Raw genomic sequence first — 12,185 nt, forward strand, 5'->3', positions numbered from 1 at the left:
AGTTCTAAAGTCCTAAAGCACTGTGCTGCACACCAGCTATAAAATCATATTTAAGTAAGATGCACCTTGATATGCAAGTCACTAATTTAGAGGGAAGAAAACATTAGAAGAAAAGAAGGCTTGCACAAGGAAGGGGGAGCTGCATGCAGCATTAGAGCTAGTTCCCTGATACAGAAATAGTTACTGGGAGCAGGGAGAACAAATAGTGCATATCTGCCTTGTCCCATTCATCTACCTACGTGTGAATGGAAGAACACATAATGAGTTACAAAAAAGCTAAAGCTTTTGGCTGGGCATCAGGGTCTGAGTGCATTAACTGGTGCACAGATGTGTGCGAGGAAACTAACAAAGTACTGTTGCAAACATTTTAATAAAATAACAACGTGCTCTACCAAATGGCTTGCAAATGTTGTTCTAACCAGAATTTAAATCAAAAATCATTCACAGTGAATGCACTTTAAACTCACAGATGTCATACTTGGTTTTTCAGTCACTGAACATGTAAAAATACCATTAGATAATATTTAGTAAACTGCAACTACATAAGGTCCCTCACTGAGTAACACTTCCTGGGATGTATCTGCCCCTGGTTCTTTTGATTTATAGTAGAACCTTCTTCAGTGGGGCGTAACACTAGGAATATCTCTTGGTTGAATGCCAGCTGAAAACACAACACAAAACAGCATCAGTTTGTCACATTGTATTCGCTGAACTGGAATCCAATATATCTTCATAACTATTAAAAAATAAACCAAATATTAAAGACTCTATAAGACAAAGAAGTGGAAAGCAACAATGGACAACTGATGCTAATGGAAAGAAAAGATTTGTTACGTAACTAAAGCAATATTTTACACAAATGAGTGATCATTACACTACATGCTTAGCAGAGGAGCCCTTATTGCTCAAACGCTGATATACAGCATAAAGAGAAGCTGACCTCTGAGCTCCCCTATTTGAATGTACTTTTTTTGTTAAGAAACTATAAGGAACTTATTCAAAAGCAAATTAGAAATTAGAAACAGAAAATGCTCCATCCACCTTCCAACCACAACTCTGACCAAGGGCCAGTGTTATAGTAATATGACAAAATCAGAAAATAACTAGCACCCTCAGTTCCCAGGGCACTGTTACTGTTATGGAATCGACTACTTGTTTCAGGCATAATCTAACAAAATCTTTGGCCTGCCTGAACAATTCCTGAAATCTATGAACCTGATACCTTGGGGTTTAAAATAGCAGTGGAATGGATGACCTGATTTCTGACTATTAAATCTAACCTTGAAATTATTTTAGTCATGTTTATAACCTGTCAAAATGTTGATTTTATCACCCATTACTGAACATGATGTAGAACAATGTATAAACAAACTGCATACACATTTAACACTAATAGTTCTGACAGAAGTACATCTACAGATCAACACCACAGAGTCTAACATAAATGTCATGGTGGGAATGCCATGGAGAATATTATACATTGTAACAAAGCAAAAACAATTACATACATTTTAAAACACCTAAGAGAATATAAGAGAATGTATAATGCCCAAAAAAACTCTGAATTAGACTGTTTTAACACATGGTTAAATGATATTACAAAATATTTTTGAACAAAAAAAAAAAAACAATAATCATCCGGGACAGAAATTTCAGGCAGGAATAAAAGAAACACAAAAACCCTATAAATCAATAAAGGGACAGTGTCTTCCAGTTTTCTTGTCCCTGAATCGGCACCTCAGAAAGAGGCAGTATGGATCCATCCACCCTCCCATCCATTGTCTGCTGCTTATCCATGACTAGGTCACAGGGAGGGCAGCAGTTTGAGCAGAGATGGTGAGACCTCCCTCTCCCCAGCTACCTCCTTCAGCTCCTCTGGGAGGATACCTCTGACGCAGAGCACCTCCCCAAGAGAGGCATCCAGGAGGTATCCTAGACAGATGCAGAAACCACTTCAAATGGCTCCTTTCAATGAGTAAGAGCAGGGGGTTTTCAGCACCCAAATGTCCGCACTCCATGCAATTTCTACAGCTGAGCCCAGATACACAGTGAAGGAAACTCATTTCTGCCACTAGCATCCATGATCTCATTCTTTTCGGTCACTACTCAAAGCTCGTGAACATAGGTGAATGTAGGAATGTAGATTGAGCAGTAAATCAATTGCTTCGCCTTTTGGCTTAGCTCTCTCTTCACCATGACAGACTGGTACAAAGTCCACTTAACTGTACCGATCCACCTGTCAACCTCCTGCTCCCTTCTTCCCTTGCTCATGTACAAGACCCCAAGATACTTAAACTCTTCCACTTGTGGTAGTAACTCATCCACTCAGGTGCACTTCTGAACATTCCTGTTCGTTATGGACAAACTGTGTTCAACACCAGAGCACCACTTGGGTTCAGATCATGCAGGCCATTCCTCTCAATCACACCCTTCTACTTTTCACTCCCATTAAATACATGAGCATAAAAGTCCCCCAGTAAAACAATGGAGTCCCCAGAGGGGGGCACCTTCCACCACCCCCTCCAAGGTCTCCAAGAAGGCCAGATACTCTTTACTAATGTTTGGTATATAAGCAGTTCGAGCCTGTCCCCCAACTCAAAGTCAAGGGAAGGCGACCCTCTCATTCACTGGGGTGAACTCCAACATACAAGTGCCAAACTGGGGTGCTACAAGTATACCCAGACCCTCTCAACTAGAATAGAATAGAGTCAAACCCCTCTCCGTGAGTTTGTTTCTAGAGTCCATGCTGTGTGTTGAGGTGAGTCAGACTATATCTCAACAGTATCTCTCTACCTCCTGTACCAGCTCAGGCTCCATTCCCACCAGAGAGGTCACATTCCATCTCCTTAAAGCCAGACTCAGTAGCTAGGGATTGGTCCAACAAGGTCTCTGTCTATGATCGATCCACAATGCACTGGACCTCCATGGTTCCCCCTGCAGGTGATAGGCCTACAGAAACTGAGGCACAGCCATATTGTTTAAATTAGTAATGTACAATATGTTAAAAAAACAAATGTATTAAAAAATGAATTCATATATTCAAATAGACTGAAACACATTGGCAATGTCATAGATAGCAGAAACAGTATATGGGACAGAAAGGCAGAGAATCTTCACAAGTGAAATATTTGATTTAGGCTACACAAGCTCTTATCTTTCATAGGATTTCTCACACAGTTACCCTTTTAAATATAAGAAAACTTCAAATCCACAAATGTCCTTCTAAAAGTATGTTAATTTGAACTAAAATGGTTTTGCAGAGACAAGCTTAAAAACTCCTGAAAACTCCCCTAATAAGGTGAGGGAGCAGATACAGTACTGAATGACATTTTGGAGCTGATTGCAGCAGCATCATGCTTTGCAGGAAGCAGATTTCCTGTTGCCATTTTCAGGGTGGTAAGTGGAAGCACTGTACTCAACTTCCGAGTCACATCAGAGGGTCACAGCCGACGAGGAGAAGACGACTTGACAGGGCTACCCTTGCGATACACACTGACATGAAGGAACAGAGAGGCAGGGGACAGACTGGAGCCATCAGCCTTCAGCAAGTGGACATGTCGGTAGCCTAGAGGTGAAAGGTTAACATTAGAAAGCAGACATTACAAATGAAACAATAGCTACACTCTCTTCAGCCAGGCATTTTCACACAAATTCAAAACGGTACCTGTACGCATGCTAGGGAAAGGCAACGTCAACTGGCCCAAAAAGTCATTCCTGGTGGCATAGTCATGGTCCTCCACCAGGAAGCGGACCAGAGCCAGCTCTGGGACCTGGAGCTGGAAGTTGAGGGTGCAATTCCATTGGGGATTGAAGCCTGGGAAGGACACTCACTGTATTAGTGACACTTATATTAGTGACAGGAATTCTAAGGTGTGTTTTTGCCCAAAAAAGAACAAACAATCAAAGAAGACACAAGAACAAGTTTAAAAGTAATTGTACTATCACAGTGATAACATAAAAAGTAAAGCCAAATCCTTGTTTTACATCCAGATAGAAATATAAATTGGAGAAATAATCATGTAATCGGAGTGGAGAAACAGAACTGGAGTTAGGTGGTTGGGGGGGGGGCGAATGGGGGAGCCAGGCATAGGCCCCCCAAAATCTGATTGGCTCAACAGGTGCCCCCCATGAATATTGATCATAGACTGAATGACAACATGACAAACAGTGAAATTGACACTGGTCCTTAAAAGATCTATTTAGCAGCACTGGGACAGGCAGTAAAGAAAGGAAGGCCCACCGTTGTTGTCAATGTAGTGTGTTTTCTCACGAGCATTATCAATGGGTACACCATGGATCTCCACCCACACCATTGGGTCCACAATTGAGTGCTCCTTGTCTGTGTCTATTTTGGGTAGCTGTTGGGCTGAGATCACCTGTGAAGAATGGAAATTGGGCATTGCAAATGCAATACTGCTGTGTAGCAAACAGGTAAACGCCACGGGTATATAAAAACAAGCACTTAGCTATGCAGTCAGGTTTATAAACATATGTCAAAGAATGGGTTGTTCTGAAGAGCTCAGTGAATCCAAGTGTGGTACTGTCATAAGATGCCAATCACAAAGTGGCACATCACATAAAATAACATAAGTGGGGTCATTGAGTGCTTAGGCACATAGTGGGTAAAAGTCACGAACGCTCTGTTTCCTCCAGAGTTCCAAATTTCCTCTGGCATAAACCCTATCACAAATGGTTTCAATGGGTTTCCATGGTCGAATAGCTGCATGCAAGCCTCACATCACCAAGTGCAATGCCAAGCTTTGGATGGAGTGGTGCAAAGCATGCCACCACTGGACCCTGAAGCAGTGGAAAAGTATTCTGTGGAGTGATGAATCATGCTTCTTTATCTAGCCGTCTGATGGACGAGTTTGGGTTTGGTGGATGCCAGAAGAACGTTACCTGCCGGACTGTATTGTGTAAACTGTAAAGTTTGGTGCAGGAGGGACAATGGTATGGGGTTGTTTTTCAAGGGTTGGGGTTGGCCCCATAGTTCCAGTTAAGGGAACGCTTAATGCTTCAGCATGCCAAAACATTTTGCACAATTGTGCCCCAGTGCACAAAGCAAGTATACCTTGCTAAGTGCTAGCTTAGCATTAGTAACCAGCCACCAGAATTACAATTATAAATTCCCTTGATAAGTAATTGGGTCTGTTTTTCAGCATTATGAGCTCTATGTTGAGAATGCAGTGTTTCTCACCTGTCTATATTGTTGCTCCATGTATTGTTAATATTGTTAATATAAATGCTCAGCTATTAATTCTGTCTAATGAGATTATCAGGAGGGGCGGCATGGTGGTGCAGTGGTTAGCACTGTTGCCTCACACCTCTGGGACCTGGGTTCGAGTCGTCGCTTGGGTCACATGTGTGTGGAGTTTGCATGTTCTCCCCATGTCATCGTGGGATTTCCTCCGGCTGCTCCGGTTTCCCCCCACAGTCCAAAGACATGCTGAGGCTAATTGGAGTTGCTAAATTGCCCTTAGGTGTGAGTGAAAGGTGTTTGAGTGTGCCCTGTGATGGGCTGGCCCCCCATCCAGCATTGTTCCCTGCCTCATGCCCATTGCTTCCAGGATAGGCTCCAGACCCCCCCACGACCCAGTAGGATAAGCAGGTTGGACAATGGATGGATGGATGGATGGATGGAGATCATCAGGCAAATTTTGTCCATTTTGTTGACTAATGATCGTGTAGTCTCTCAAAAGAGGCTTGGTATAGATGGCTTGTAGGGTATGCTCTGTAGTCCGGCTGTCATGGACTGCTCGTCCGATCCTCCCTTATGCCACACCCCCTTGTTACCTCGTGTGGAATCCTGGTGTTCTCAGCTGTGTCTAGTTGTTGTTAATCAATTCTGACATGTCATTAACCCTGTCCGGTCAGTGACGTTATTTGTGGTGTAGTTGTCTTCTGATTGTGTCCTGCCTTTGATTAAACCCCTTATTTGCCTGACACTTGGAGTCCTGTCCCTGCTTCCTCGCTCCGTGCCCCGGCTTTACATAACGCCGGCCTGTATCCCAGCTCTCTTGCCTTGCTTTGGCTTGCACTCTCTACACCGCCTTCATCACCCTCTCCCTGGAATGGTGATCCATGTAGGCTCCAAGCGAATGAGCTCAATAGGAATATTTTACCGGTTTATAGGAAACCGAACTGAAAGTACTTGTTCCTAATAGTACCTGACAACTGTACATTTGTGCACCTACCAAGTTTACAGCAAGATTTAAGGCAAACAAACAGCAAATATCTACATGGAGAGCTGCCAGATGCTGTGTCTGTGTGCCCTGCCATCTTACTTCAACAATACACTGGTTTTATCCAAAGCAACAAATTCCATATACACTCACCTAAAGGATTATTAGGAACACCATACTAATACGGTGTTTGACCCCCTTTCGCCTTCAGAACTGCCTTAATTGTACAGTACGTGGCATTGATTCAACAAGGTGCTGAAAGCATTATTTAGAAATGTTGGCCCATATTGATAGGATAGCATCTTGCAGTTGATGGAGATTTGTGGGATGCACATCCAGGGCACAAAGCTCCCGTTCCACCACATCCCAAAGATGCTCTATTGGGTTGAGATCTGGTGACTGTGGGGGCCATTGTAGTACAGTGAACTCATTGTCATGTTCAAGAAACCAATTTGAAATGAATCGAGCTTTGTGACATGGTGCATTACCCTGCTGGAAGTAGCCATCAGAGGATGGGTACATGGTGGTCATAAAGGGATGGACATGGTCAGAAACAATGCTCAGGTAGGCCGTGGCATTTAAACGATGCCCAATTGGCACTAAGGGGTCTAAAGTGTGCCAAGAAAACATCCCCCACACCATTACACCACCACCACCAGCCTGCACAGTGGTAACAAGGCATGATGGATCCATGTTCTCATTCTGTTTATGCCAAATTATGACTCTACCATTTGAATGTCTCAACAGAAATCGAGACTCATCAGACCAGGCAACATTTTTCCAGTCTTCAACTGTCCAATTTTGGTGAGCTCGTGCAAATTGTAGCCTCTTTTTCCTATTTGTAGTGGAGATGAGTGGTACCCGGTGGGGTCTTCTGCTGTTGTAGCCCATCCGCCTCACGGTTGTGCGTGTTGTGGCTTCACAAATGCTTTGCTGCATACCTCGGTTGTAACGAGTGGTTATTTCAGTCAAAGTTGCTCTTCTATCAGCTTGAATCAGTCGGCCCATTCTCCTCTGACCTCTAGCATCAACAAGGCATTTTCGCCCACAGGACTGCCACATACTGGATGTTTTTCCCTTTGCACACCATTCTTTGTAAACCCTAGAAATGGTTGTGCGTGAAAATCCCAGTAACTGAGCAGATTGTGAAATACTCAGACCGGCCCGTCTGGCACCAACAACCATGCCACGCTCAAAATTGCTTAAATCACCTTTCTTTCCCATTCTGACATTCAGTTTGGAGTTCAGGAGATTGTCTTGACCAGGACCACACCCCTAAATGCATTGAAGCAACTGCCATGTGATTGGTTGATTAGATAATTCCATTAATGGAAATTGAACAGGTGTTCCTAATAATCCTTTAGGTGAGTGTACATTTTCCTATAAATGTGTGACGTTATTTATCCCACTGTTTAGCTGCTTACTAGAAGCTACTTCTGAAATGATTTACACAGCATTGTTATAACAATTAATAGTTTACGCTATTAAATATATTTTCTTTAAAAAAATGTTGTTTAAACCATCTTACTTAAAGGGCAAGTGCTGCACCTTGAACCTTGAGGTTACAAGTCTACCTTCTTAAGGAAAATACCATTGTTTGTGGCTGCATGCCTGTTTTTATTTGACCTAAGCACTTAACTGTACCAATTTAAAAGTGTCACTGAGGGCTTGGCTTGGAAAACCAGCCAAAGATGACTCAACTACAATGCAAAGAGCTATGCCACTATCTGCCCTCTAAATGCCAGTAGCCACTTCAGCTGGTAGGTGAAATATTGTCTGAATGTCTTGTGATATATGTAATACCGTTGCAGCTGAATGCTCACCCTGATAGTCAGCATGGTGGGGCAGTGTCCTGGACCAGCGCATGTGTTCTCCAGGTTGAAATCAGAGTTGGGATCCCGCAGGAAGGTTGGTTTTAGGATGTAGCCACAGCGGCCATTGGGGAGGAAGCGGCCCTGGTTCAAGTCCATCTGCTCACCAGGAGTTTGGAAGTTGAGTGCCACTACATTTATAAAGACACACTGTTTCATTGAAATACACTGTGGCATGTGCTCACTGTCCACTTGCCTTCACTGTTTACTAGGTTCTACCAAAATCTGTGTGTGAAGTCAAACTAAAGCAACAGCAGCTAAGTTTACACAACATGCAATTATTAATCACAATATACAGTAAATGTAACTATGACCAGTGTCCGTGCAATAGCTTGAGCATCCTAGCAAATACTCTCGCAACAGGCTAATGAAAAAAGCTATGAGCTAAGAAGGTCCACATTTCAGTCAATTCTAAATACACTGTCCGTACTTCAACAGACAATACAAGCAGACATTGTTTTCTGATTATGAGTTGTGAATGTAGATTATATCAAAACAAAACCATGCAATGAAAGGGGCAGGCAGGTTCACACAGAAAGCCATGTTCCAGCGAAGTAGTATGGCCCAGCCAGAGTACTAACCCATCTGACAGCCAGCATTCCACATCTCCTGCGGGTTGTAGTTGGAGGACTGTAGTCGCTGTCCTGAGGGGTAGATCCTGCTGAGGTTCCTGCTATTGTATCGAATAAACCATTTTCCTGTGCAGGAAAATAAACATGGAATGACAGAGGCAGGCATGAAAACAAGGACATCATATTAAACTCTGTATGTACTAATCCCCATGCTGTATATATACATATATCAAAATTATTACCACTTACTGTATGTTTCCTGAACAATTCCTGTGATACGTCAATCGTACAATAGCAATACCAAGCCCCAAAATCATTATGGTGCCTCGTACCACATATAACCAAACAAAATACATATCAACAGTCTTTGTTATGCAGTCTATTTTCATCTGGCCATAGTATTGATGAACATAAAAAACATGTTATTTAAGACTGCAGAATGTGGCAAGATTCTGTAGATGAACATGGCCCCGATTGGCTCCCCACCAGCTACTCACCCGCCTCCTTCACATGTCTGAGGGCCTCACTCTCAGAAAAGGAAGCTATCTCATTGGGTGGCTTTTTGGCAGCCTGGCCGAACCCACGGAAGGGTACGCTTCGGCAGTACACCACCAGGTCTGAGAGCTCAAGGCTAATTTTGGGCATCATTGCCTGAACACATGTGCAAAAGAGAAATAAGTTTTTAAAATTCTAATTTGTAAGTAATGTTCTTGTTGATTATTCTGACCATTGTAATGCATTATAAGGGTATCAATAGTGCAATATACAGGACAGATGCAGACTCTAATCCTCATGTTCAGCAATAGACCTATTGAGCAACTACTAGAGTTGAGCCGGATACTCGGCTGAAACGAGTATCCGGTACGGATAACGCACTTTTGACGAGTACGAGTATCATACGAGTAATACAAGTCAATATCTGTGCTCGGATTGAATAAAAATTGGGTAGCTGACTGTGTCTGCGTTCTGTAATAGACTAGTCACAGCGCCCCTCCCCTACACACATACAGATTTATTGTGTTGCTGTGTCCCGCTCTGCTCACTCACACACAGAACACTGAGAAGAGAAGAGAACAGCGCTCTCTCTCTCTCTGTCGCTCCCTCAGTCACTCAGGATCGCGGGTTTTTTTCCGTTAACGTTTAGGGTTTCTTCAGCTTCAGGTTTGTTTGTAGAATGCGACTCGCGTCTCTGCCTGTCGGAGTTTTTTTTTTCTTTTTTAAACCGTCAGCTGGCTCTAGCCAGTTTTTTTTTACTTCACGCACTGAGTGTCTGACACTTTCTTGCTGTATTTTATAAAAAAAAATAAAGGTAGTTGTGGTATAATTAATATTACAAATTAAGCTACACACACAAACACACACACACACACTCCCCCCCCCTCTCTCTTTCTCTCTCTCTCTGTCTCTCTCTTACTCACTCACTCACTCACTCACTCACACACACTCACACATACCTGGTGTGGAAATAAAAAAAATAAAAAAGAACCAAAAAAAAAGAAATCACACTGATCATAAAAAAATTAAAAGTTAAAAAAAGAAAGTTATGTTGAGATGAAAACTCTTGTTCATTACATTTTACTTCATAATTGCAACCGCATGTGTTGTATTCATTGTTGCAAAACTTGTTCTGTATATAGTTCGTTTGTTATCGTGATCAAAACCACTGATCTGAAGCTCAATGCTGATGCTGTCATGTAAATAGTTTTCTAATCAGCAATAAATATAACAATTTCTGATCAACCCATATCAATTGCATGCTTAAAATAACATACCGGTTAAAGCCCCACCCATTTAAAGACAACCCGACCCACTTCCAGGTCAAACCCCGCCCACTTCCGGGTTAGGCCCCGCCCATTCCGAGTACAGATACAGATACAGATAATTCATATGATACGGATACAGATACAGATAATGCTGTACTCGCTCATCCCTAGCAACTACACTGATGTTTTTTGCACAATAAAAAACTGAACCAAAAAATGAACATTCTGAACCAATATGGCATGTGATTTGTCTCATATTTTCTAACCATGTGATCATGAGCTATACTGGGCATTTTGTGAGCACATTAAACTAAAGCATGATTTAGTATTGCAATGACAGCTCTCTTGTAGCTCAACAGATACAACATCACTCTAACTACAGTGCTCAGGGGTTCAGATCCCAGGAAATGCATGTCAGTTGTACCTCTTCCCACCACTGTAAGTTTTTCTGGATAAAAGCGCCACTTAGATATCAATGAGCTATACATAGATCGTATGCAGAAAAAATAAAAACCATGGCCCCTCCAGACCTCAATATATACCATTATTGCAGTTCTTACAGTTATGTAACAGAAAATAGAAATATAAATATTTAAACATATCTCTCATTTTGTTACCGCTACACGGGCTTGCTGTTTAATACTGTAAAACTATTGCACAGCAGACACTACTTATACAAAAAGGGACTGTCTTGTATAACTTGATTTCCCTAAAAGCACTGTCATTACGTTATTGTTGGCAAGCACTAAAGCAATTGTAACCGATACATTTACTGCGTAAATGTTATTAATTTAGAATTAATATAAAAAGCTGAATTATATCACTGATGTAACCATACATTCACCATCCAAGGCTCACCTTCGCAGTGTCCTTCTTCTCTTTGCCCCTGCACCCAGCGGTTGCCTCATCCTCAGAGCTGGAACTTGAGCTGGATGAGCTGTCTGCCTTCTCTGGCTGGACACCCTCTTTCTTTCCCTTTATCAGGATCCTCCACTTCAGGTCCTGCCATTATACAAGCAAAATCCTTTAGTAATGACTTCCTCTGGGATTTAATGAAAGTCATTTTAATAAATTTTAATAAATGAATAGTGTTTTGTACAACTTTATTTACCAAAATACCATAAAGCTTTTACTGAGCAACTTAGTTATTGCATACAGAGTGATGGGTTAATGTCAATTTATAATAAAATGTTAGCTGTAATGTTACTTGGTGATTAATTTTGATTTAACCATCTTTTCAGAAAAAGAATGAATGTATAGCTTTGTAAAGCTGCTTTGGTCCTACCATTCTTAGCTTCTCAATTTAAAAAAGAAGACTATGTGGAGATCTCCAAATACCAGTGCAGCTTTGTGGCATGGATGGCACCGGAGTACCCCCATCGGCATCTCAGCCATGCTCCCCCTTGGATTCCGGTCGATAGGGCTTCCCCAAGGTTTTCGCACCCTGTCGTCCAGTTGTTCTTGTTTTACCGGTTGCTCCTGTCTCGGACACTCCTCTCCCAGCTGTTCCTAGTTTTCCCCGGTTTCGGTATTCTATATCTGGCAGCTCGGTTTTCCGATCCGTGCGAAATCTTCATGGTGTGCCCAGAGTTTGAGCGTTTTCTCCTGTGTCTGATTACTGGTGTTCTGACTTCTGCTACGATTCCTAGACTCCGAGTTTTTGCCTGCCCTCTTCAGTACCGACGCCGATCGCCCGACCCCTGCCTGGAAACCTGACCTTGCTCTACGCCTCTGCCCTCTTCTGTACCTACGCCGATCGCCCGACCCCTGCCTTTAGTAAACGGAAAGACCTGAAGC

General features: G+C 42.4%; 1 protein-coding gene across 2 annotated transcripts in view; it reads right to left on the minus strand.

The window, feature by feature from the left end:
* Positions 1–354: 354 nt before the first annotated feature.
* Positions 355–12,185, minus strand: part of LOC111840031 (1-phosphatidylinositol 4,5-bisphosphate phosphodiesterase delta-3-A-like) — a 52,923-nt gene continuing 41,092 nt past the window's right edge. For both annotated transcript variants that reach the window (XM_023804418.2, XM_023804419.2), the window contains 7 exons: positions 11,247–11,390; positions 9,123–9,276; positions 8,635–8,751; positions 8,006–8,184; positions 4,241–4,376; positions 3,665–3,814; positions 355–3,565 (listed from right to left, as the gene is read on the minus strand). In XM_023804418.2, the coding sequence (XP_023660186.1) occupies positions 3,441–3,565; positions 3,665–3,814; positions 4,241–4,376; positions 8,006–8,184; positions 8,635–8,751; positions 9,123–9,276; positions 11,247–11,390 (1,005 nt within the window). In that variant the 3' untranslated portion in view covers positions 355–3,440. The remainder of the gene's footprint in view (positions 3,566–3,664; positions 3,815–4,240; positions 4,377–8,005; positions 8,185–8,634; positions 8,752–9,122; positions 9,277–11,246; positions 11,391–12,185) is intronic.

This window comes from Paramormyrops kingsleyae, chromosome 5 (genome assembly GCF_048594095.1).
Source record: "Paramormyrops kingsleyae isolate MSU_618 chromosome 5, PKINGS_0.4, whole genome shotgun sequence".
NCBI classification, from domain to species: Eukaryota; Metazoa; Chordata; class Actinopteri; order Osteoglossiformes; family Mormyridae; genus Paramormyrops; species Paramormyrops kingsleyae.